Raw genomic sequence first — 27,346 nt, 5'->3', positions numbered from 1 at the left:
TTCTCTGCCTTATTTAGTTCACTTAGCATAATGCTGTTAGGGTCCATCCATGTTGTTGCAAAAGGCAGAATTTCCTTTTTTATGGTTGGATAATATTCCACTGCGCATGTATATGCGTGTGTGTGTGTGTATGTGTAAATATATATATTATATATATGTGTATATATCGTGTTCCATATATATAGAAAATGTGATATTTCCATGCCTCGGCTCTTCTGAATTATGCTGCAAGGAATGTGGGGATGCAGGTAGCTCTTTGAGCTTCTGGTTTCATTTCCTTTGGATATATATCTAGATGTAAGATCGCTGAATCATATGGTAGTTCTATTTTTAATTTCCTGAGGAACCGCCATACTGTTTCCATGGTGGTTTTACCAATTTACGTTTCCACCAGCATTGCACAAGGGTTCCCTTTTCTCCATATCCTCACCAAATTTGTTTTGTCTTTTTTGATGCTAACCATTCTTACAGGTGTGTGGTGATATCTCCTTGTGGTTTGATTTGCATTTCCCTGATGATGAGTGATGCTGAGCAACTTCCATGTATGTGTTGGTCATTTGTATGTCTTCTTTGAAGAAATGTCTATTTGAGCCTTTTGTACGTTTTAAACTGATTTTTAAATTAAGGGTTTTTTTTGTTTGTTTTTTGCTGTTGAGTTGTAGGAGCTCCTTATATATTTTGGATATTAACCCCTTATCAGATGTGTGGTTTGCAAATATTTTTCCCATTCTATAGGTTGTCTTTTCATTTTTTTGCTTGATATAGTCCCACTTGGTTTTCTGTTTTTTATTTTTGTTTTTGTTTGCTTCTGTTGCTTGTATTTTCTTTTGCTGTTGTCAACTCAAATGCTCCACATTTATCTTGATAACGTGGTTAACACAACCTCCTTGTCAACAGTCTTGTGAGTTGAGGAATTCATTCTCATTCTCATGTCCATAAGGCAGATATGCTCTCTTCAGCAGGTCTGACTTAGGTATGGAGGCTCCGTTTTTCACATGGCGAGACAGGAAAGCACGGACTGCTGGGTGATCAGCCTTCTCAAGTGGGATGTTGGCTTCCAGGCACATTTTCACACAGTCCTGGATAGCACTGACTTTCTGCTTGTGCAGTACTTTTGCATTGAAGGGATGCAGTTAGAAGCCTCTGCTTCATTCTCACATTTTGCTCTTCATATGCTGCCTCGCTCTTGGTGTGAGTCTTGGACTTGAGGTGGTCGCTAATGGCAGCCTTGCGAGCGTGATTCGAAACCGCATTGCAAGAAGGGTAGAAGAGTTTTCCTTCCTCTCTGTGCAGCTCACCTCCAAACTCAGTGACTGGATTCAGAGGAATCAGAGCAAAGCAATCTCAGAACAGTTTTAGCCAGGTAGTGCTGTCACCATAAATCTTTCCATTCCAACTCTGAATAAGGTTTTGATCAGTTTCCAGTTTTTTTCATCTTCATACTTAGCAGGGAAGGGTCTCCAGTGCAAAAACAGAGACATTTGAAATCCTGGCACTGCCTTTGTTCAAACCCAGAGAGGCGTTCAAATCAGTTTTTGCACAAGTGGTGATGGGGTAATAGTTTGTGGGCTTGCACCCTATTTTCCTGCGGTGCTGGGAAGTCTTGCCTTTATGTAGCATTAGAGTGCCCTTAGGGGAAATGGATGAGACTTGGCCAGAAAGGAGAGGAGGAGGAAGAAAGAAAGGCACAAGGGGGTGAGGGAGGAGGAAGACCATTCCTCTCTGTCACAGTCTTTTCATTGCCTCATGAGCCCAGGATGGCCACCATGTCATTGTCGAGACCAATTTCAGAGAGTTTTTCCTCCCATGCTTTCTTCTAGTTTTATAGTTTTAGGTTTGACAACAAAGTCTTTAATCTATTTTGAATTAATTTTTGCGGACACTATAAGAGAGGGGTCCAATTTCATTCTTTTGCATGTGAATATTTAGTTTTCCCAGCACTGCTTGTTGAAGAGCTTTTCTTTTCCCCATTGAATATTCTTGGCTCCCTGTCAAATGTTAGTTAGTCATATTTGTGGGGGATTATTTCTGGGCTCTCAATTTTCCCCACTGGTCTAGGTGTCTGTTTTTATCATTTTCCCACACAGTTTTGATTAGTATAGCTTTGTAATATAGTTTGAAAGGAGAAAACCTCTAGTTTGGTTCTTTCTTAAGATTGCTTTGAAGTCTTTTGTGGTGCCATATGAATTTTAGGATAGTTTTCTCTTTTTGTGAAAAAATGTCATTAGAGGGGTGCCTGGGTGGCTCAGTTGTTAAGCGTCTGCTTTCAGCTCAGGTCATGATCCCAGGGTCCTGGGATGGAGCCCCACATTGGGCTCCCTGCTCACGGGAAGCCTGCTTCTCCTGCTCCCACTCACCCTGCTTGTGTTCTCGCTCTCGTTATGTCTCTGTGTCAAATAAATAAATTAAATCTTTTTTTAAAATGTCATTAGAATTCTAGTAAGAATTATATTGGGTCTGTAAATGGCTTTGTGTAGTATAGACACTTTAACAACATTAATTATTCTCATCTATGAACATGGTATGTCTTTCCATTTATTTTTGTCTTCTTCAGTTTCTTTCATCAGTGTTTTATAGTTGTCAGTGTACATATTTTTCACATCCCTAGTTAAATTTATTCCTAAGTATTTTATTATTTTTGATGTTACTGTAAATGAGATTATTTTCTTTATTTCTTCTTTATTTCTTCTTTGTTATTAATGTTTAGAAATGCAACTTTTTTTAATATGTGGCTTTTTAATCCTGAAATATACTGAATTCATCTATTAGTTCTAACAGTTTTTTGTTTTTTTTAAGGGTTCTTATATATAATTTTTTATATATATATATTTTTAGGGGTTTTTTATATATAATATTGTGTCATCTGCAAACAGAGGCAGTTTTACTTCTTCCTTTCTGCTTTGGATTCCTTTTATTTCCTTTTCTTGCCTAATTGCTCTAGCTAGGGCTCTGGTACTGTGTTGAATGGGAATGTTGAAAGTGGGCACCCTTCTCTTGTTTTTGACCTTAGATATTATTTTTCTTTTTCAGGAATAATCTTGGTTATACATTTCAGATTTAACTCATGAAGTTCTAGGACAAAATCCTATGGGGATTTGATTTGGATTACATTGTATCTATACATCAGTTTACAGTAAATTGACATTTTCCTATCTATATATATGAAATATCTCTTATTTATTTTGCCCTTCTTTAATATATTTTAATAGTATTTGTTCTCATTTAGGAACTTGCACATTTTAAGATTAACTTGTATATACCTTACATATTTTTGTTGCTCTTGTTAATGCTTTTTGTTCTACATTTCACTTTACATTTGTGCCAGTGTCTAGGACTACACTTGACTTTTGTATATTCATTTAACGCCAACTTCCTAAGTCATTTTATGAATTAAAATAGTTTATTGTAGATACTTTTGAGTTTTCTGTATTCACAATGAGAGTGACTTGCTAGTTCATGCTACATTTTAATAAGAATTAGGGAACGACATCTGGGGAGATGTGAATCCCTGGAGACTAGGCATCCCCAGGGGACTACAGGTTTGTGTCTGTGTAAGGAGTGTGACTGGGTGGTCACAGCAGAATGCCAAAAGCAAGCTCCACTCACTCCCTTGGCTGTGTGCTATTGTGCATAGGTAGATGTGACAACCCTGTGGAAAATCATATTAATTGCAAATAATGACAGTTTTGTTTCTTTCCATTCTTATAAGTTTTCTTTCTTTCTACACTAGCTAAGATCTGTAGTACAATAATGAATAAAAGTTAGTGGGAACTGGGGATTTTTATTTTGCTTTTGGTCTCATAGGAAATGCTTTCAACATGTCATCAATAAGTATGTCATTCCTGGTATATTTTTTTCTTGGTAGATGCCCTTTAATCAGTTTAGAGAAGATCTATTGTATTTCTAGTTTACTAAAAGGTTTTATTATAAGTGGCTGTCAAATTTTATAAAGTTGTTTTTCTTCATCTATTAACATGATCATAAAGTTTTCCTTTTTTAGCCCATTAATGCAGTGGGTTTCATTAATCTATTTTCTAATGTTAAAACAGCTGAAACATTAGGCTAAAACCAACTTGGCCATGGTGTATTAACCTTTTCATATGCAGCTGGGTTGTTTGATGGTATTTTGTTTAGTGTATTTTCATCTATGTTTGTATATGAGATTGGCCTATAAATTTCCTTTCTTGTGTTTTTGCTTAGTTTCAGTATCAAAATTATGTCAGCCTCATAAAATGAATTGAGGTGTGTTTTCTGGAAAAGTTTCGGTGAGTTTATCTTTTTTTTTTTTTTTTTTTTTAATGATAGAAACTCATCTGTGAACTTCTCTGTACTTGGTTTTCCTTATGGGGAAATTAGTTTATTTCCTGGTTGTAGATCTATTTCTTACTGAGTTAATTTTGGCTAACACATTTCTCTAGAAATTTGTCCAACTTATTTATGAATAATAATATTGCATTTATGAATAATAATATTGTAGAATATTCCTGTCCATATAATATTATCCATACTATTCTTTTATCTCTGCTGCACTATAGTTATAAATTCCTTTTTATTGTTAATATTGTCTGTGTTCTTTTTTTTCCTGACCTTTCTTCCCTCTGATCATCTCAGAGTTTTGTCTATATTTTTTGTGCTTTCAAAAACTAACTTTGACTCTACTGATCCTTTCATTTGTGTTTACATTTTGTTTTGTGTCTTCATTGTGTTTTGCTTAATGTTTTTTCTCCTATCTTAACTATTGTTCTTCTGCTAATTTCCTTAGAATTATTCTCTTCTCTGAAATGTCTTATGTTGGTATGCCTTGGTGGCTTAGTCAGTTGTGTCCAACTCTTGGTTTTGGCTCAGGTTATGATCTCATGGGCCATGAGATCAGCCCTGCATGGAGCTCCACACTCAGCAGGGAATCTGCTTGAGATTCTCTCCCTCTTTCCCTTCCCATTGCCTGCATGTGCTCCTTCTCTCTCAAATAAATAAATAAATATTTTTTTAAAAAAATAAAGTGTCTTCATGAAAAAATATTCATCATCACTAACCATCAGGGAGATTCAAATTAAAACCACATTGAGATACCACCTTACACCAGTTAGAATGGCCAAAATTAGCAAGACAGGAAACAACATGTGTTGGAGAGGATGTGGAGAAAGGGGAACCCTCTTACACAGGTGGTGGGAATGCAAGTTGGTGCAGCCACTTTGGAGAACAGTGTGGAAATTCCTCAAGAAATTAAAAATAGAGCTTCCCTATGACCCTGCAATTGCTCTACTGTGTATTTACCCCAAAGATACAGATGTAGTGAAAAGAAGGGCCATCTGTACCCCAGTGTTTATAGCAGCAATGGCCACGGTCGCCAAACTGTGGAAAGAACCAAGATGCCCTTCAACAGACGAATGGACAAGGAAGATGTGGTCCATATACACTATGGAATATTATGCCTCCATCAGAAAGGATGAATACCCAACTTTTGTAGCAACATGGACGGGACTGGAAGAGATTATGCTGAGTGAAATAAGTCAAGCAGAGAGAGTCAATTATCATATGGTTTCACTTATTTGTGGAGCATAACAAATAACATGGAGGACATGGGGAGATGGAGAGGAGAAGGGAGTTGAGGGAAATTGGAAGGGGAGGTGAACAATGAGAGACTACAGACTCTGAAAAACAACCTGAGGGTCTTGAAGGGGCAGGGGGTGGGAGGTTGGGGGAACAAGGTGGTGGGTATTAGGGAGGGCATGTATTGCATGGAGCACTGGGTGTGGTACAAAAACAATGAATACTGTTATGCTGAAAAGAAATAAAAAAAAATAAAATGTCTAATTTTAGAAGTTAAAAATCTTCTAATTTTATATTTTCTTATTTTCTCTTTTAATGCTGTAATTTTTGCTTTTAATTTTATCTGTATACAATATGATTTTTATGTAAGTATTTTTATAATAATTTGGATTTGTTTTTTAATTTCTGTTCTGATTTCTTCTTTGACCTCTGATTTATATGTTTAAAATATCCAAATTATGGGGGTATTTATATTGGGGTAGAGATTGCAGTCTATAGGATACCAATCATTTGAAATTTGTGGAGGCTTGCTTATGCTCTAGTCTCTAGTCATTAAAAAAAAAAAGAACAATTCATGAATCCTTGAAAAGAATGTGTATTTCTGATAAGTTGAATGCAGTGTTCTGTTTATAAACATTAAATCTAACTTGTGTCATTCAAATGTCCTATATCTTCACTGATCATTTTTCTGCTTGAGCTATCAATTAATGGCAAAATTGTGTTGGCCTCTCCGTCTGTGATTCTGGACTTGTTTATTTTTCCTTGAAATTTTATCAGTTTTTTCTTTGTATATTTTAAGATTATTGTTGTTATTATGTACATCCTCACTATTATATTTTCTTGGTGGGTCCATCTTTTTATTTTTATGTAACAAATTTCTTCATTTCCATAATGGTTATTGTCTTGAAGACGTCTTTAAGTAAATATTTCTCTGGTTTATCTTTTGGAGCATTTAACTTTAAGTTGTTTTGGGTCTTTTTATTTTCGGGATATTGTTGCTGGAACATGGCACACTTTCTCACTTTTTTCTCTACTTTTCTTTCTCTCTTTTCCTGTGTGTGTGTGTGTGTGTGTGTGTGTGTGTGTGTGTGTGTGTATGTGTGTGTGAGTGAATGTGTGTAAGTGGAATGCACACTTTATAATCTTTGCTTACAATTAGCTTGTTTAATTTGTCTTCCCCTTACTGTGATTACTATTATTCACCAATAATAGCCCCCCAAACTTCTTTTTTCTTCTTTTTGGTTGCTTTTTTTATTACTCATTTATTTTTTCCCCTTTTAACTTATTTGAATGGTAATATTTATTTTTATTTTTATGTAAATTATTTTAGTTATGCATACATATTATAGCATTTATCATAACCTAATAAGGTAACCCTAGATATTACAGCATTAATCATTACCTAATAAGGCTAAAGTTACATCTCTATTTTCCTTCTCCTCAAATAAAAGAAACTTAGAACTTAGTCATCCCTTTTGAATTTGCATAGAGTATTTTGGATTTATCTTTTTTCCCCTTACCTCACAGGTGAGGTGTAATTGTTTCTTATAATTAAGGTTTGTTTAGATTTACTCAAATGTTACAGGTAAGTTTGCTCATCATTCTTTCTTGTATCTCAAATCTTCCATTCTGGCATTATATTCTTTCCGCCTGAAATCCTTTAGAATTTCCTTTGTGGGGTTTTTACCTGTTTGAAAATTTCTTTATTTCATCCTTACTCTTGAAAAGAGTTTCTACAGATATAGAATTTTCGGACAATTATTTTTTGTAATCAGATATTTTCTCATTGCCTGTTAACTTTCATTGTTGCTCTTATGGTCACCTGTTGGTCTAATTCTCTCTGTCTCTCTATCTCTCTGAGTCTCTGTCTCTCTCCTTCTCTTTTGCCCACTTTGGTTGCTTTAAAATCTTTATCTTTGGTGTTCTTTAGTCTTAGGAGTTTTCTAGGGTGTGTATATATTTTGTATTTTTCCTGCTTGAAATTCATCAGCATTCCTGGATTTGAAAGTTGCTTTGTCTTTCAAAATTTCTGGGAAAAAAATTCAGCCACTGTTTCTTTGAATATCACTTTTTCCTCTGTTCTTTTTATTTTATCTGCCTTTAGAAATCTGATTAAATACTTGGTAGACTACTTAACTCTTTATTCCTTAGCTTTATTTCACTCACATTTTCTCTCCCTTTGTCTTCCTGAGCTACATTTTGGATCATTTCTTTTGTCCTTTTAGTACACTAATTCATTCCTTAGCTGTGATTAATCTGTCCAGTGAGTTTTTCATTTTAATTATACATTTTTAATTTATAAAAGTTCCATCTCAAATTTGGTTCTTTCTCAAATCTGCTTGGTCATATTTTATAGCCTTTGTTCCTTGAAAATATTTCCAAGGCTCTCTTTTATTTCTTGAAACTTAATTCTCTAACTGAGTCCCTCCCTTCCAGATAGTGGGAATTCAGGCCACAAACCTATATGAAGGCCATATTGTGGTCGTTAATTCTTGGGAGAGATTTTTACTTCCCTTTACTCAATGCAAAATTTGCGACACTTTTCTTGCATCTTCTGTAGGGAAGATTATTTCTCATTTACTCTTAACATTGAGCTTCTGATCTTTTGGACCCTCTATTTGATTCCTTCCCTAATCCCTAGACTTTGTGCCTAGTTTTCCCTGCCCCATACACATGTGAAACAGAAGCTTAAGGAGTACAGTAGCAGATGTCCTTAGGGCAAAAACTCCCTTCAGTTCTTGCTTATTACCCCTGGTTCCTGCTTTTGTCTTCTTCCTGGCCTCTCCAGATTGCTTATCTTTTGGTGATGCATTTTAAAACCATTGAGAACATTTTTATCAGTCCTTCCAAATTCTTCTTATGGAGAAGTATTTTAGATATGTGATCCACCATATTGCCAAACATAAAATTCACGTGTGATCTTTCTCTATAAGAAGGGGACTCAATTTAGTCACCTAAAAACCAGGAGCTGAAAAACAGTGGCGTGGTATGAAGTTCCTTAAAGGGAGGGTGTCATTTTTATCGTCACTCAGCTTACTAGCTGTGCGCCTTGGCAAATTATTGAATCCCTTTGGGTCTTCATTTCCGCATCTTTAAAATGGGGATAATAGCAGTACTGATTATTTTGGATTTTTTGAGAAATAAATGAATTTATTTCTGGGAAGCACTTAGAAGAGTGCTTGGCATATACTTAAGTGCCTAGTACTATATTTCATTGAATTTAAGATGCCACAGATTATAAGATGACCTGTTACTTCTTCAAAGAGAAAATATGCTTTCAATGAAACTGTGACACAGTGCCAAGATACCATTGACTGAAACATGCATCTTTATTCCAGTTGCTAAAATATGAAAAAAAATGCATCTGAGAACCACCTGAGTATAATAAAATTTAGCTATTATTGTGAATGGATGCACATGAGCAGAGAAGTCAGTGGCTGAGAAACAATCTTAGTCTCGGAACTGATGGGACTTTGAACGTTTGTAGGTATTTATTCCATCCTACTCTCACCTCATCAACTTCTGGACTCTGGCTGTATGGTACATGAACTAGAGTCAGGGTCCAGAGGGCTTTGTCAGTAGACAAACACAGTATTCCACCATCTCCAAGGCTGAAGAAGAAGAGAAAAGGAGCTTATATTTACTGAAAGACTTCTGTGTCTAGCACACTTACAGATGCCTTAAGTATAGCATCTATTTTAGTTTTTGTAATTAGGTTAATTCAGATTAGTTGCTATAATAAACAGCCCCCCAATATTAATGGTCTAGCACATTGTGTGTGTTTCTTACTTACTGCTCCCCTGGATTGATGTGAGTTGGGTGGCTCTACCCCAAAAAGTGTTCAGGACTCATCTTCCTCCATCTTTTGGCCTTACTGTATTGTGACTTTCCAGTTGCTGTGGCTTCACTTAACAGGTGGACTGGGGAAGAGAGAAGGACATGGAGAAAATATACCTTCTATTACAATATAATTTAAAACTGTTCAAGACCACCCACTTTCATTGATTCCTAGGGAACTTTTTGGAGGGAGAAATTACTGTCAGTTAGAGTGGTTGGAGAAGGCCTCTCAGATGAGGTGGGATTAGAACTGAGTCCTGAAACATTCTTATTACCTGGAGATAGAAGAAGAGAATTGACGATATTTTGGTCTGGACATGTTGCGGTGCCATGACCAATACATAGCATTATGGAAGGGCACGATGTTTTTGGAGAACCGTGGAATCCCCTATTGGGTAATGGCTAATATTTATTGAGTTCCTACTCAGTACTAGACACCTTGCATTGCACTGTTTGGATGCTACTAGGACATGTGACATATCAGACTTAAATGAGCCTTAATAAGACAACATTCTGTGAATAGGCTGTTCATGTTTGACTCCTTCTATGCCCCAGATTGCATGGTTCTCTCCCCTATGTCTTCTTTCCCAAGGGTGTATAGAACCCCTCAAACTGGGGCCTCATCGTGACTCAGTGAGGGAAATAGCTTGCCCAGTGTAACCTCTGAGTGTGATTTATGAAACAGGATGTATCCAAATTTTCACCACGCTGGAGCTATTCAATTTTCTCTAATGGCTTTTATCTGAAAATTATGTCTCTTTGTGGCAGTCATGACCAGTAAGTCATTAGCTTAAAGTATACTGGTTGTTAATTTTAGCACCCTGGGATCTGGGCCCAGGGAGAGAGAGCTCTCACTTTTGCAAATCAGAGCTAAGGAACGTTTGAGCAGTTGGCTAACATTCACATCAGGAAAAGTTAGAAAGTAAGAAGGGATAATTTAAAAAGTTAAAGAGTAAAAAGCAGTTGACTAGTTGGATATAGTTTAGGAGGCTGTAGTGTGGCCTCCATCTGGCTGTTCCCTGACTGCGAAGTACTTGTCCTCACCAGGAGAGAAATAGAACCAGTCTTATATCAAGCACCCCTGTGTGCTTGGTGCACATGGGATCTCAATGATCCACACCGTAGCACCATGAGGAAGGAACCATTGCTTCCATTGTCCTTCTTATATACCCAACTTTACAGATAAGGACACTTAATGCCCATGATCATACGGCTGGTAACTGACTCCAAATCTCTAATCTTAAGCAACAGAGGTCTGGACTGGGGTGGCCAAAAGGTCCAGCCGAGCATCTCCCAGGGACTACGCTCTGCCAAAGGTCCTGGAGGTTGGGGGCGCCACTTGCTCCTTCTGACCCTTAGAAAGTCAGCAGCTCAAGTCCAGCTCCCAAATGCCAGCAACCGCAGTTTCCTTGTGTGGTTCAGGGCTGGGCGCTCATCTGATTGGCGGCTGGGATGTCGGAGTCCTGGAGCCAGGAAGGACCCACCCTGGGGTATAGGATGGGGGTCAGAATGGCTTTCCGGTCTCCAGGAATTTGGGCTTCCTCTAGGACTGTTACACATGCTCCTTCAGGAAAGGCTGCCTAGGGCTTGTCTTTGACAAGTTGGAGCCATTTAGAAGATGGGCTGTCATATTGATTGGGGACTGGGGCACATAGAACTTTGCAGGGAGATCTTGACTCTGGCTCCTTCTCTCAGACCTCTGGGGAGTCTGCATCAACCTGCCTGGCTCATTCCAAAACTGGGCCTAATTAAACTAGGAATCCCTATAATTTCTCTCTCCACTTTTCATTTCCCTGTGTTGATAGCAGCAGCAAAAGAGAAAGAGCATGAGTAACTATCCCACTTTGGAGATGGCGAACTGCCAGAACCATTGATTTCCCAGGGTAAGTCACTCTGAGCATGGGTGGGTCTCTCAGGGCTCTAATCACACAAAGCCTTCCTTGGATTTCCCATGGGGAAGTTGATGGCAGTGAGGAGACCAGGGTGCATGTCCCAGATATAACTCAGCTGCTGTGTGACTTCAAGCAGATCTCTTCCCCTCTCTGAATCGTTCTCTCCATCTGCCCAGGCTCATTTCTGTGCTTCAGTTTCCTCATCTGAAAAATGGGGATAACAAGAGTATTTTGAAGATGAAATTTAAAGCACTTAACATAATGTCTAACATAATGTTAGTACCCTAAATATTTCTCCCTCTTCTCCCTCTCATTATTATCATTATAGTTATTATTACAAAGCAGGAATCCCTAAGGCCTCCTAATTCTAATACTCTAGCTTTATGATGTGAGCTCCTCCAGGAAGGCTACCTAGATTGTGGCTGGAGGCTGGAGGCTATAGTCTTACCCTTGACATATTTGTGCAGGTGGGATTCTTGTTACTTTTCAGGTAAAGCCTAGAAGATAGATGTATCCAGTTAATCAGGGGGAGACTCAGAGCCTTGCCTGTGCTTTGTTGAAACTGTTCTAACTCTGGAATGGAGGAGCAGAGCTCAGGTCTGGGTGGCTCCTATCTGACACACAATCATTCTGGGCTGCCCAGCTCTGGGAGCCCAGAGGTCTATTCTGTCCACTTACTGGACCCCGTTGCCTGACAGCTGTAAAATGTCACTCGGGCTTCCTCTAGAGAGTTGCTCTGTCTGTATTTCATAAGGCTCAGCCCATTCAGTAGGTTATAGTAGTCCATTCAAGCTAGGTGACAGCCTGCTTAGTTTCTTGTGCCTCCCCTGGGAATGAGAGTCAGAGAGTCAGATATCTGATTGCTGTAGGATGCTGACCACCCCAGCTCGCAATACTGAAATGTCTTGATGACTATTGCCACCCTCCTGCAGATCAACAGGGTCTTGAGTGGGGGCAAGAGGGAAGCTCATTGTCATTACCTCCTAAAGCTCATTGTAACCGCCCTCCTTTCTACTGCAAGTCCCCATGGCTCTAACCCCAGGACTTCTGTAGTCCCCCTTGGGAGTAGCATCTGTCTCTTAAATGGAACCCTGCTGCTGGCCTCACTCCCTGGAGTCCATCCACTTACTGGTCACCATGGAAGCTGAAATTCCACTCTGATCATTTCAGTCCCTACTCAAACAACCTTCAGTGACTCCCTATCACCCACAGAATAGAGTCCAAAGAATCTGGCATCCAAAGAAGGTGCCACAGAGATGCCTTCCCTCCAGCCACATGAAGGAATCTGGGTCCCTGAATACTTGCTTCATTTTCTGGTCTTGTTGCCACTTCTCACACTGCTCTCTTGGCACTGGATGTCCTTGTCTTATCTTCACTTGGCAAAATCCCACCCTGCATTTAAGACCCAGTTCAGCTGAAAGTGGCCACTCCTTCTTCTGCATTCCCATGCCACTAGGATAGTTTCCCTAAACCCCTCCCCCAGCTTGAAGTGCTCACTACAGCCTTCTAGAGACACTTGCAGTTCCTTGAAATTCCCATGTTCTTCCCTCTGCCCCGGCACTCTTCCCTTTGCACCTTCCCCTTTCCTTTGTCTTCAAATGCCTCTTGCAAGGGTCACTTTTAGGGTCATGCCTTGAGAAACTTGCGGTGACCCCTTCTCCCCACCTTCCATTCCTGCCTAGCACAGCTGGAAAGCCTTCTGGACCTCCCTTAGCAACCTCCCTTTTCCCCCCCCAGTTTTTGCAGCTGTCATGCAACTGTCTCTTGTCTGTCTGTCTGTCTGTCTGGAAGAACTTGTCTAGCAGAGCAAAGAGCTCATGGTGGGGAAGGAGCCTGCTCAGCCAGGTATGATTGGACAGTGAGGACCACAGAAACTCAGGAGGGGCAAGTGGCTTTGTCTCAGTGGGTGTTAGGATGCCAAGCCCTTTCCCTGCAGCATATATGGTTGGAAAAGGCCCTCCCACAACCCTCTCAACCAGTACTGATCACAGTGTGACAGCATAGGCGCCTGTCTCTCTTTTACCAGTGAGGAAGCTGGTGTTCCGGTAAGAACCCACCCAGTCAGTCAATAAGAGTTCATCAATCTGATCGATCTGATCACTGTGTACCAGGCACCTGTCAGGAGGGGGTGTGGGGGATACAGCAGTGGGCAGGACAGACCTCCGGTCCCTGCTCCCAGGATCCTCAAGGGAGAAAAGTTAAAGCCACTAATTTCAGTTGTTTAATTACAATTGTGATAAATTCTAAGAGAAATAATGAGGGGGTAGGGGATCACATAATGAGGGACTTGATTGAATCCCCACGTCTCATTCCTCCCCCACCCACTCCCCCAGCTGCCTCCTCCCTATACCTCGCACAGAGCAGAACTTAACCTCCACAATATTTACTGTCCTGCCTTGTTGACAGCCCTAATGGATTCTGCAGATTAAATAATCCCAGCCCAGCCTTGAACCATACCAGGACTGGCCCATCGAACAATGACAGAAGCCGCTCCCATCCTGGTTCTAACTGAATAATTTACTGTAAATCATCTACCATTTCCTTCTGAGCCCAAGCTGGCTTGTTCGCCAAATGGAGGTGAGCAAGGTCTGCCTCTAAGAAGAGGCGGGAGAGAAATGAGCTGTCCAAATGAGCAGTTGTCACAGCGGGCATTGAATTAAATCAGAGAAACTTAAGGCTTCAGGTTTGTCTTGTAAACTAGCCTCTTCTGGTGGGGGAGACATTGCTGAGAGCCCCAGAGAACCAAGGCTACATCCTTGAGGGTGAGATTTCCAATGAGTTAAGAAGCGCCTTGGGCAGGGTTGTGGGGTGGGGACAGAAGTGATGGAGCCTCCTCTTTCTCACTCACTCCTGCCTGTGTCCTTTCCACAGTTCTCACGGCCAAGGCAGCATCTCTGCCCTGAGACACATTTCTCAACTCCTCCTTCCACGAAGAACACTTCCTCTTTGAGGCTGCCATGTGCCAAGCACATGATTCTTTCCCTTCCCTTCCCTTCCCTTTTCCCTTTTCATTTCCCTTTCCCTTTATCCTTTCCTTTCCTTCCCTCTTCCCTTCCCTTCCCTTCCCTTCTCTTCCCTTTCCCTTTATCCCTCCCTTTCCTTTCCTTTCCTCTCCTTTCCTTTTTCCTTCTCTTCCTTTTTTCTTCTCTTTTTCCTTCCCTCTTCCCTTCCCTTTCCCTTCCTTTCCCATCTATTAGGGGCTTTTGCAAGTGATCGTATTTAACCCCTATGAAGCTCCTAGGAGGCAGGTATAATTGAGGTAACCTCATTCATGGGGGTTCATGATTTTCTCAAGGTTATGCACTAATCTGGTATAGAGTCAGTATTTGAATCCAGGTCTGTCAGATCCCAAAAACCAAGTTCTTTTTGCAACACCATTGAGGACAAACAGTGGGGAGCAAAGGGATTACCTTGAGTCCATTTTCTGACATGCTGTCAGGAGGCATCGTACTTGGAATTTCTGCTCACTAGGATGAACCCAGCATAGGGCTTAGGGAAGGGGGCTGCCAAGGCAGCCGGCTGCGGGAGCTTCTATGAGGGCTGCATTCTTGAAACAGGTCTCTCTGTAAAGCTAGTGACACTTAAGGCCTTAGCTGGGATTGTGGTTTCCTCATCTCTGATTCCTTTAGGGCCCACAGCTGTTCACATGACTCTCACAAAAGGAACCAAGAAATGAGGGACAGAAGAGGTGTGCCCACTATCCACGCCCCTCTTCCTTCCTCCGTTTGAGTGGAGTGTTGGCGATCTGCTTCATTTTTCTAAGGACTGTTCTTCTGTCCTCTGGCTGTGTCATAGAGGGCCAGCACCAGACGAAGCTGGAGGACTCCCAGTCAGGGAGGTGGGAGCAAAAGGAGGCACTTGGTGTGAAGGAAGAGAGCTGGAGGGCTAAGTGTGGTTGTGACCTTGGAAGGGAGTCTGGCTTCCGGTTAGCAAATGCAAACACCTGTCATTTGTTGTCTCTTGTCGTCATCCTTCCATCTGCTCCAGGACCTCCCCTCGAAATCCTAAAGCCTGGACCCTAGTCCTCTGTGTGACCCTGAGCAATGCACACACCACCACTGAATTTCAGAGTCTCATCTGTAATGGGCATGATGATCGTATAAAATGAGTTAATACTATATGAGGCATTTAGAACAGTGCTTGGCTCATGGCATGCACTCAATAAATGCTAGCCATTATTATTATTAGAGACATTTTAAAAATATCAGCTGGGTTAAACTCTTGGTACTTCCTATCTTACCTTCCAGATGTTCTCTCTTACCTGTGCCCCATTGCCAGTGCCTCTGAGTGGTGGCTCCTCTGTGAGCTAGTCTGATTCACAATCCTGGCTTCTACCACGCAGGTCATCATGTAGGATCCTGGGCCCAGGCTCACACTGAGCAAGATGTGCTTTCAGGCATCGAGGAGCCTTGTCCCACTGGGGGAAAGAGGCAGGCATAAATAATACAGTCAGTAGACAGGGCAGGAATGGAAATGCAACCCACACATCCCCACGAGGCTTCCCCTGCCCCTGGGAAAACTTGCAACCTCAGGAACCAAGGTTTTGTTTGCTGGATGTCTCCACTGGCACAACTGCTGGGAGGCCAGGGGTGAAATGGATGAACAAGGACATCTCACCGGGGCATTTTAACGAAATCAAGATATACCAGGTTTACTGTCGTGTTCCCCTCTGCTAGGAGCCCACGGTCCCTAATGAAAAGGAAGCCGATTGTCTGGGCCTGATTTGTTCCTCCTGGGCTCTGGCTGGCTTCTGCCTGAGGGGCTCACAGATCAGCAATTAGGAATCTGTTCTAGGATTTCAGGGTCACTGCTGTGTTTCTAGAATCTATCTCTTAGAAATTCAGGTCATTCTCTTGCATCCAGGTTTCTGCTCATGACAGCTCTCCCTTTGTCTGGGGGCATCAGATACAACTTGATCGGATCCATAGCTCCCCCAATGCCAAGGACATGCTTCATCTCCTCACAGAACCCTGACTAGATCACCCTTTGAAGGGCCTTGGAGCCCATTAGTTTGAATCCCCCCTTCCCCGTTTGTACACTGTATCCCTTTCTGCTTTATGATGGAGTGGAGGTAAAATAAGATTTGCTTGCGCACTGCTGTCTGATGACGTCGTAGCATTCACTCTGCGAAGCTCGTATTTCCCATTGGGTTTCTTTGGTCCTGCGCATCAGAAGAGGAACAGTTACCTCCTTTTATTGTTTCTGGCTTTTTCTTGTGTGCCATCCTTTTCAGACTGCTGACTCACTGGGTCCCAAAAATACACTTTTTCAATCATGATCATAACACTAGAGATAACAATGGCGATACTGCCAATGTTGATGGGCGCTCATCAAGCACGATCAAAGCGTTCTGGGCTTTGTCTCATTTTCTGCGTCGCCTTCAGCATAACGGACCACAGGGCTAAGCGTACAGCAGACTCTCGGGGCATGAGAATAACAAAGGGCTACTGTTTATCACACTCTCACCCTGGCCTGACACTTGCAGAGTCCTTAAATCAGGTCACTGTTATCATATATAGCATTGACAATAGATACAATAGATAGTATTATTCTCAGTTACAGAGAAAGAACTCAGGCTCAGCATAAAGGTATTAAAAATGTATTCCACTCATCTTTTCAACAGATACATAGAATGCTGGCTGCATGGCTGGCCCTTGGGTTACGGGGCTTATAGGGTGGTGGGACCCGCAGACCAGGAAATAGGCAGTGGGAGTGAGTCTCCGCAATTACATAATGCCCTAGTTTATTCTGAGCTCCTGGCTCCCATACTTTCCGGATCGACTGTTTTCTTCTTTATTCCACACGTCATAAAGGGTACATTATGTCCAGCGATATCACTGTTAATTAAAGTCCTCCTCCGTTCTTTTCTCATAAGGGTCATTTGTAATCATGGAGTAAGAGTTTACTTTTTCTGGATTCATTTTACCCTTCCTAGCTATTCTCTTCCCACAAGTTCATACTTGTGTTTTCTCAGAAAGTCTTGAAATCTGCTGTTCTTCAGCTCAGGGCATGCCAGATGATGGCCAGTCCTCTCCTGGGTTGCTCTACCCAGGCAAAATCAACAGAATCTCCTTTTTCCTTGGGGAGGGCTTCCTCCCTGGCTTAGAGAAGGAGGTGGCAGAGAGGGAGGAACAAGGAAAGGACAGGTGACAGGAGGAGTCCAACAGGTGGAAGGACACTCTTGTCTTGGTCCAATCTGTGAGACACAGGCAAACCAGGTAGGTCCTCAGTGCTGGGATTGGAGGCCCCTAGAACCTGGTTTACCATTATCAGTTAGGCTGCTTTTGGCTCTCTACCAGCACAATCTTCACTTAAACAACAAGAACTTTATTATCTTACATAATAGGCCTAGGGGTGGCCAGACTCCAGGGATCACTGATAGATTCAGTGGCTCAGGGATCAAGGACCCAGATTTATTATTCTCTGTGTGCCAACTTTATTCTCCCAGCTGGGTCCTCCCTTGATTGCAAGATGGTCTCCAGCAGCAATGAAGTGACGTCCTTCCTTGCTCAGGGCCAGCGGGACAGATACATCTCCTTGTGGTTTGCAGTTAGGAGAAAGAAAACTTTTTCTGGAAGCAATTCTGTCATGGCTCATTGGTCTGAATTGAGTCCCATGCCTATTCCTGAACCAGTTAGTAGCAGTTTGGGTGAAATTATATCATCTGATGTGGAATGGGTTTGGGGAAGCAACCACCATGCTCATTACAGAGTCACATTTCCCGGGCATAATCGAAGTAAATAACCCAGTGCTCTGATGGTTATGGAGAATTAGTGTGTAGAGTTTCCAGATTTAGCAAATAATACACAATGCCCATAAATGTGAATTCCAGATAAACCATAGATACTTTTTAAGTATAAGTACGTATCATGTAATATTTGCTGGTCTATGTGTCCCAATGTTTGGAACAAAGCGAGATGGGTCAGGCAAACATTTATAATGGGAGATAAAAGATTGTAGGGATTCCTAGTGAGCTTGGGACGTAGAACTAAGTCCTGCACTACTTGTGTGAAGACAGTGGAGTCTAAACTGGTTCAAAAAGAAGAGGGTGAGGGGGCCTTCCCTCTGCACCTGCCTTGGCTCCTTGTAGCCAGGAACTGGGAGAGAAAATCATTGCACCTCCTCTCTCAGGGCATCCCTTGACCTTGGCCTACTCTCCCTTTTTCCAGGGTCACGACCACTGTGGGAAGGCTTTGCTACAAATTGGGATCAACATGATGGCATTGCCTGGAGGCCGGCATCTGGACTCCATCCCTCTGCCCGGTCAGCGGTAAGTCCCGTCTCTTAGGGCCAGGCCTCTGGCTGAGGCCCAGCTCCAGGATCTTGAAGTTGCAGGTAGTCCCATCTCTCTGTGCACTGTCCTGGACAGGAAGCTTAAGGCAAGGTATTGGGGATGCCATGTTGACTCAGCAGAGCCTGATAGAACTGGACCCTGAGACATGGAGGAATCAGGCAGATCCAGTCCCTCAAGGAGCTGGAGTCTGTGATGCAGGCAGACAGTGAAACAAATGATTGAATGGGATGTTCTGCCAAGATAGGAGATCCCAGAGGAGGCTCCCAATCCCACCTGGGTCAGGAGGCTGGAGTCCTTGGGGGCCCTCGGGGTTATGGAAGCCTCTCTCAGAGTCTCTTGAAAGGGACAGCCTACTCTTAAGTGTCCTCTCCTTCTCCCAGAGCACCAGGGAAGGAACAGAGCACAGAGCTTATCCTTGGGGATATTTATTGTCCTGAGTTGGGTTGGAGGTGAGAGATGGGGAGGAGGAGGAGGAATCCACTGAGCATAAGTTGAAGCCCAGATGATGAGGTGGGAAGGAGAGACGGGGGCACCAGAGGTGACTTCACACGCTGAAAGACCTGGGGACCTGGCTGGTCCTGAAGGTCAGAACCAGAACCAAAGGGGAAAGTACCAGAACAATGAATCTGTGGTGACCAGCTGTCCCAGTTGCCCCAGGACTGTCCTGATTTTGGCCCTGAAAGATTTGTGATTTTGGAAATGCTTCAGTCGTGGGAAGACCAGGCTCTTTCCTCTCTCATGCAGGTTTGATCACGGAGGACCTGTGCAACTGAGTGTTCAAGGCTTCCATCTTGCTTTTCTTTTCTTCTTCTTTTTTTTTTCTGAAACATTTTTATGGGGCCATTTTGAGGTAACAGAATCCAAGTAGCCCTTGTAAGACTGTTAAGTCACTGTTGTGTTGTTTGGTTTTGTTTTGTAGGTTTTGTTTTGCCTATCACAGGCATCATGGATATCTGAGCTCTATTCTGTCCTTAACCACATCCCACCTGAGTTATCATCATTCATTTCTACATTGCTTGGGTTTTGAGTATATTTCTAAGTGTGTGTTGCTTTTAAAATCAGAAAAAAATGTTGACTATTTGCTGAAAGTCTACTAGTACTGGGTTAACCTTTATGAGGTCATCTGTCTGCTCCCCCAAAGTCATCATGACAGCAAGGCTTATGGGTATGACATATAGCTTGTGTGTGCCATTTAGAATAGAAAACCCTGTTAGAGACATAGCTGGGAATTTTCTGTGCAGCCTGATGCTGAGAATAAGAGATCCAATGGGGGCCCAGATATCTTTCCACACGGTATGCCTTAGGCCGAGCTCAGAGATTGTGAGAGGCAGACCCGTTGGGATCCATATGTGTTGGAAGAGCTAATGGCCTTTCACGGGGTGCGCAGTGGCCATTCAGCTTTGAACTCACGGCAGCCTGGTTTCAAAGGCAGGGTCTACCTCTTATGACTGTGTGGCCTTGTGCAAGTTCTCACACTCCATCAGCCCCTCGGTTCCGGTTCTCTCATGTATGAAATGGGGATAAAAATAGTATCTACTTCATAGGGTTCATGTGTGAACGGAAGGAATTAGTGGGTACAAAGTGTCTGTAGTGCAGGGAACGCTACATAGGGGGCGCTCTTGTTTATTGAGTGCCTGCTGACTTCGGAGGTCCACCGTGGCTCTCAGGGCAGTCTTCTAGAAATCCCTTCCTGGACCCCTCTTGGCCAGTGATCTCACTAAGAAAGTAAGAATCACCCACAGACACTCCCAGTATTTTAAACCAGGAGGAAGTGGAACTGTTTTAGATGTAGTGGAATCGTAGTCTTCCTGGCTCCTGTCCAGACCAGGCAGTAGGTTGGTACCTACATACCAGATGGGTGGTGTGTTGGTTCAGAAGCACCTGGGGACTTCCCAGGTGCAATCTGAAACCAGCCTCTGTAAGCAGATGGCAGGAAGAGACCAAAGACAGAGACAGACCACTCCAGACTGGTGGGCAGCAGGTTTAGCAGGCAAGGGAACTTACATATGGAGCTTGTCTTCATTGGTAGCAAGACATGGATTTTGCACCTGCCACCAAATCTTAAAAGTTTATACGGAGGCCTTAAGTGGGTTCAGTTGAGTATACCATCCAGATGGTCTCAGCATCTCATCGCTATCTCAAGGTTGTATCCCTGGGGCAGCCTCTGGGAGTGGGGAAGGCAAATGGAATGCACATTCCAAGGATGGGATGGGTGGGGGGAGCTTCTGATGGCCGGGGTCCTGCGCACGGGTCAACTGGCGCCATGTCCTTTTGACGACTTCACCCAACACAATAGGGCTTTAGGACCCTTCCTCTGAGCCTTGTGGGTCCTGGGATGGTCCACCAGTCCCTGTGCTGGGGTAGGGGAAGCTGCTCTCACAGGGCAGGTTAGGACAATGGTTAAGGACCAGGACAGTCTCAACTTAGTTCTTGGTTCTGTTGCCTATTAGATGTGACCTGGGGCTTCAGTTTCTTCATGTATAAAAAGAGGATATTTACACTTACATCACTGAGTTGTAAAGAGAATTAAAGATAATATGTACAAAGCACCTGCCTAAACACGGGAACAGCCCCATCAGTGTTAAGCTCTCCAGATGAGGACTGGGTCCCTGGGGTAACAAATTGGGGCAAAGGTAGATGAGACCCTGGCACCTTTTCTGCCTTGGGGAACCTCTCCCCCCAACCCGCCTCACTTCCAATCTCCTCAGAAATTTTAAGAATACAGAAATTTAAATTACATGACAATGACTTAGAAATTGGATTTCTCTTCTTTTGGAGGCAGGCTAGGGTTTCTGGTTGATACTGCACACACACGCACCTTGGGAGGAAGGTCCTGGACTAACGTGACCCTGAGAGTTCTGGCTGGCCACAAAGCTGCAACCTGAGAAGAGGTTTGCTTAGAAAGTCTTCAGCCCTAAAGTTCTGATGGGGCGGGGTGGGGGAGGGGCAGAGAGAAGGTGCTAGTTCCTTTAGTATATTCAGAGCCTGGCCTGGCCAGAATATTGGGGGAATGTGATCCCCGGGCCTAGCAGCCTATTAATTTCATGTGTTTTGGGGGCAGGTGCATGGACCATGTTCCCAAAGAAGGCTTATGTGTATTCACAGGATGTCCGGGGGGTTAATTTACCCAACCCAGTCTGCACTGTGGACAGATAATAGCACTACCTCTTCTTTCCTCTTGTTCCAAGCTCTAGAGGCCTCAAGAGTGAGGAATATCACCACAGTTATTGTCCCCACATACATAATTAATGCTGGATAATTGACTTCTCTCTGCTGTGTTCTGCTGAAACTGAATTTCACTCTAAAGTGCCATTGTTCACTTCAATGTGCAAAATAAATCAATATTGTCGAGTTGCATGGGATCAGCCAGCAGCTTGGGTGACTCCTATGTAGTAGGCCTTTGGTATTTGAGACCCTTAGGAATAAATAGCACCGGGGCACCTGGGTGGCTCAGTGGTTTAAGCCTCTGCCTTTGGCTCGGGTCATGATCTCAGGATCCTGGGATCGAGCCCCACATCGGACTTTCTGCTCAGCGGGGAGCCTGCTTCCCCCTCTCTCTCTCTCTGCCTGCCTCTCTGCCTACTTGTGATCTCTGTCTGTCAAATAAATAAATAAAATCTAAAAAAAAAAAAAAAAAGGAATAAATAGCACCAAAAAAAGACCTATCTCCCCGGCATGGACTCTGGGGAGATGATAGAGGGCAGGGCACCCCAGTGTGCCACGTCAGGGGCTGGGATCGCATGCTGAATTGGTGTGGGCAATAGGAGAGGGAGGGTCAGGGTTCTCAACTTCAACTTCATCTGAAGCTCTTGGAAAGCTTTCAGATTTAAAATTAATGAACAAGCCAAAGAACAAAACCCTACTGTTGGAAACATTAATGTGGGCCTAAGGGTTTGCAAGCATACAGGCCTTGGAATCAGACTTGGACTCAAGTCCCAATGCTCCTCCCTACCAGCCGTGTGACCTTGGCTCCCTCCCAAACCTGCCTGTCAGATAGCGCAACTGTGAGCTGGTTATTATCTCTATTTTGTGAATGATGGGACAGGTTGGGTTCTCTGGGAAGCAGCCTTTGGGATGGAGTTGAGAGTTCAGGGTGGTTAATAGGGAGTGCCTTTGGGTCCAAGCCCTGGGGAAAGAAGAGGACAGAAGCAGGACCAGGGGAGGGAGAAGATGGGCTGAATGATTTCAGCTACCCTCACAAGGAGCTTTGGAATCAGAGTTTTGTGCATTGGCCAGGGTGACCACAGCCTTCATTCATGCCCCACTTGATACGTGTTTCAAGTGGGCAGCGGTGGACAAGGCACGACCTTAGGTGAGGTGGCTTTGAGACAGTCCGAGGACCTGATGGCTGGAGGCTGTTAGTTAATGATACTCCCAGCAGCTGGAGGCAACAAGTCCTTCCTTAAAGGGGAATCCGAGCAGCATATACATGTGCCCCACGAGGAAACGGAGGCTTGCCCAAGGTCAGAGCTTATAAGGAGCAGACCTTAGACAGATCTTTCCAGATGATGCTTGAGCCCGAGTGCTAGCCAGTACCCTAACCAGTCTCTTTCCCACAGTCTTCTTGGGGGCATCACACAAACAAACCACTCACACATTATTTCAGATGGTCGTACTCATTAGCCTTCTACAAATTTTACTACATGTTCATCTTGAATGCAGATCATGGGCCTTGTATGATGCTTGTGTGCTTAAGGACATGTTGGTGACAGAATTGGACATGGTCCCTTCCCTCGTGGAACTCACTGATTTAGCTCTTGACCTGATCAGGCCTGCATGTATACAAGGATACAGCCGGGGTCTTTGGTTTGGGACCACTCACTGTCAGTGACTCACTTTCTCACCTTCTTTCTGTTCAGCCTGGAGTCTGAGACGATGGGATGGGGGCTGCTGCCCCTAATGGCACACAGCCTCCCGGATGGCCTGGCCTGTTGGCAAGGAGCCGTCCAGCTTCTGAGCCACTGGGGGCCACCGCAGGCCTGCCTGTCTCCGAATAGATAATGGCTTGCATGTGTGCACCCCTGGGCTGTGGCTGGTTTTCTGCTGCTGGCCTGTTTTCTATGCCTGTGGTGAAATGTGCAGACTGTAATTGTCAATGGGATAATTGGATATTTTCTTCTCTTGTTTAAACACAGAGGAAGGCCAATCAAAATTAGAATCGAATTCCCTCACTTCTCTCATCTCCCAAGAGAAATCCACAGAAACGCAGGCATGACCTTGAGAAGGCAGAGGGACAATGATTCAATAGCTATTTTTAGGAAGAGAGATTGGGTTTAAACTCCCATAAAGTGCCGGGAACTGGGCTCAGAGAATAATCAAATGTTAGTGCTGGAAATTTCCTCAGATCCCACCCATCATGATGGTGGGGAAACTGAGGCTCGGAGAAGTGAATGGAGCTCTCAAAATACTCTTCAGACCCCCACCTGCCCATTTGTGAAGTCCTGCCTTTTCTGAGCTGTTTCTTAAGCTGTTTCTGGAAGTGCTGTGTCCTAGTCCCGGTGGAATTCTCATGTGGCAGTGATCTGTAGTAGACCCTGATTTCATTCATTCACTCATTCATTCAAATGAGATTTACTTTGGGCTAAGAATTTACTTTGGGCAAGGCCCTGGGTGGTAGGGTGATGATTTATGTAAATGTCATCACCCTACTCAATGACAAATGTCCATGTCTTGAGGGCTGAATTATATTCTGATTCATAGCTATGCTCCCGTAATTAGAATGCACACAGGAGGAGCTCAATAAGTGGTTGTTGAATGAATAAATATTTAATAGATGTTTGATGAATGAAGGACAAATGGCTGAGGAGTCTCAGGTGAGTGTGAGAAGTTAAATTAAATGGCTTGGATTTTGTTCCTTTCCCCAACACACTCCTGTCTCCAGCAAACTACTCTCATTCTTCTTGGTAGAAAGTTGCTGCTTGGAGGGAAAGAGTAAGCTAGTTTTATCTTGATTAATTTAAATCCTCTTTCTGAGTGGAAGCCAAAGATTTAATTGGCTGATGGAGTCAGAGAGCTGGAGAGACACTTTTTTTTCTTCTAAAGAAAAGTAATTCAGAAATATTTTTAGTCTTTGGTTTTATGTTTACTGGAAAAAAGTCTGCAATTTCATCATTAAATCTCTTGCAGGAAAACACACTGCAGTGGGGAGTACGGACTAGAAACTAGAGGCTTCCCTTCCTCCTTCCCTCCCTCCCTTCCTCCTCTCCTTCCTTCCTCCCCTCCCTCCTCTCTTCCCAGCCCTGGCCTGCACTAACCTGCTGTGTGTCACTGGACAGTCCTTCTTCCTCTCTGAGCTTGAGTTTCTTCTTCTGAAGACGAGGAAGTAGGCTAAAGCTTCCCCAGGGACCCTTCTAGTTCTAACATGCTAAGAGTTTGTGAATGAGTTTTGGATAGTCTGTCCCCTTTTCTGGATAAAAATATCACACTTTAGTGCCTAGGGCTGGGAAAGCAATCCCACTGACCAAAACAAGGTCTTCTCATTCCTTCCTGTGACATGCACAAAGAGGTCTAGTGTTTGCCTTGAAGCTGGGATGGAAACTGTAAGGCCTACTAGCATGGGAGCCCTTCCAGCATCTGAGGGTATGCCTTGTTCAGATTTTATGGAAGTCCCTTGGTGTAACCAGGAGAAATGTTCTATAGGGGAATAGGTGCCCTGCTTTGGTGGGATAGAAGACGGATAAATCCATGACCCCTAGCACTCAAACGTGCTTTGTAATTTGACATCCTTGCTTTTGACTCCACCTCTATGCCTCTGGTTGTTCTTAGGACTTGCCATGTTCCCAGTATGTGGTTCCATGCCTTCATTCCTTTGTATAGGCTATTTCTCCCATCAGATTCCCCATCGTCTTCCAACTCTGGTTCCTCTCCTGAAGAACTCAGCAGCCCTCTTCTGGTGTTGGCCTGGTAGCTTTCTCAGATATCATAGCTTGGACTAAACATCCCTTCTTCCACTTGTCAATGCCTGTGATGTGCCAGGTGCCACGCTGGGTGGAGGGAATGTGTCACTGTGCAAGGTCCTGCACTCCCGGAGATCCTCCTCCCACTGCCTCCCTCTTAAATTGCAAGCACTCTAGCCTAGTGCTGGCACAATGGGATGCTCGGTAAAGTTTGGAGGCCATTACCAAGTGTTCTTGGCATAGTGGAGTGGTTTTTGTTGTTGTTGTTTTGTTTTGTTTTTACAGAAAACACTCCACACAACGGGTAGAACAGGGTAGGGCAGAGGAATCCAAATTTCGGACTTCGAAGGAATAAAGTTCCATTCTAAGTGAATAGAGATTAAAATGAATCAATGAGGGTGTCGGCATATATTTCCATAAACTGTTGACCCCCAGTGTTTTGGGGAAGCACTGGATGCTAGGCCATTTGAAGTAGCTGGGGAAGAGGACTCTGGTACGAGCAGCTGGGGGTCAGGGCGTGGGTCTGCTGAGCTGGGAAGAATTGTTCCCTTTGGCATCTGAAGGGTCAGGAACAGTGACCTTTCCCCAGTGATGGGCTTTGATGACTGAAGGGGACAATCCAAGAGACAGAAGCAGAGGCAGGACAAGGAGGGATAGGAGGGGACCCCTTTGCATCTGAAGTCCCGAGCGGGTCACTTCCCCCTTTGTTTGCATGGTCTCCCTGGCTTCCCTCCTCTGATAGTCCTTCTGGTGCAAACAGAGGTATGTGAGGATGGGGCCAGTAGGCCACAGTTCAGTCTTGAATTCAAACAACACACATCCGATTCTTTCCCGGAAAGAAATGGGGTAAGGGTTTGAAAAATGACTGGACACGCCATAGTCTTTGATGATGGTAAGTTTTAAAAAGGTGTTGCTATGTCATGGAAGGGCATTCTACCATAGTAGAGAGGGCACTGGCTGTGCATCTGAGGGTGTGAATATCAGCTCAGTTGCTGAAGACTTTCCAGAGCAGCCACATCATAGCAAGGCTCTGGCCTCAGAGGGCCTGCATCCTTATTTCTATGTATTTCTACTTATCCACTGTGTAACCTTGGCCAAGTCACTTAACCTACCGAATTTCGGTTATGTGGACCTCATGGGATTATTTTGAAGGTTAAGTGAACAATTAAGATTGAATCAAGCCCTTAGCACAGAGCCCAGAATGTGATAAACACTTGATCCATTCAGCTTTATTACCACTATTAGCAGTGAGGTCTTAGACAAGTCATGTCATACTTCTGAGCCCCTTTCTACACCCATAAAATGGGGATGGTGATCTCCAACGTCAGTGTGCTGCTAGGGGCTGAAGGAAAGAGCACTTGGTATACAGAAGGCGCTCTATTGTTGATAAGCCTCCCTGCTTGCTGGATGGGTACTTAATTCCCCCTGACTTTAGAAACAGGTTAGGGGCCCCATTGTTTCATACTGTAATTTCTTGGTATGAGACTACACTCTTCTCTTCCCCTATTCCAACTCCACCCTGGATAATTCCAGCTTCAAAAAAAATCATCCTACCAGTACCCTGGTATATTGAGATGATTGTGGTTACGTCTGGCTTTGTGTTTGTAATCTGCCAGACTACAGAAAACCCAGATTTTAGGCTTTGGTCACATTCTTCCAGATGTCCAGGAAAGCTGCCATCAGAGAACAAGGAGGTTACTCAGGGAGCAGGCATCTGCTTGTCTCCGGGCCTCTCTGGTGAGAACTGGGCGGGCTCCTGGGAGTCCCATTCACTGTCTGCTGATGGCTTCCCTGCTCTCCAGGGGTGGGGATCATCTTGACAGTGTCAGGCTCAGATTCCAGTTCGTGCTGGAGACTGAGAAAATCCAATCCCAGTC

At 43.6% G+C, this 27,346-nt stretch overlaps 1 protein-coding gene and 1 pseudogene across 1 annotated transcript in view; one reads left to right on the top strand and one right to left on the bottom strand.

The window, feature by feature from the left end:
• LOC111150008 (INSC, spindle orientation adaptor protein) overlaps nucleotides 1–27,346 on the top strand; it is a 121,318-nt gene that overhangs the window by 15,000 nt on the left and 78,972 nt on the right. The window contains exon 2 of the mRNA XM_022507319.1: nucleotides 18,449–18,549. Coding sequence (XP_022363027.1) covers nucleotides 18,449–18,549 — 101 coding nt within the window. The remainder of the gene's footprint in view (nucleotides 1–18,448; nucleotides 18,550–27,346) is intronic.
• On the bottom strand, nucleotides 891–15,629 carry LOC111149463 (annotated as a pseudogene).

The sequence above is a fragment of the Enhydra lutris genome, unplaced genomic scaffold (genome assembly GCF_002288905.1).
Source record: "Enhydra lutris kenyoni isolate GAN:26980312 unplaced genomic scaffold, ASM228890v2 scaffoldscaffold22, whole genome shotgun sequence".
Lineage (NCBI taxonomy): Eukaryota > Metazoa > Chordata > Mammalia > Carnivora > Mustelidae > Enhydra > Enhydra lutris.
The sequence above is the reverse complement of the archived record's forward strand: the minus strand, read 5'-3'. Positions and strand labels throughout refer to the sequence as shown.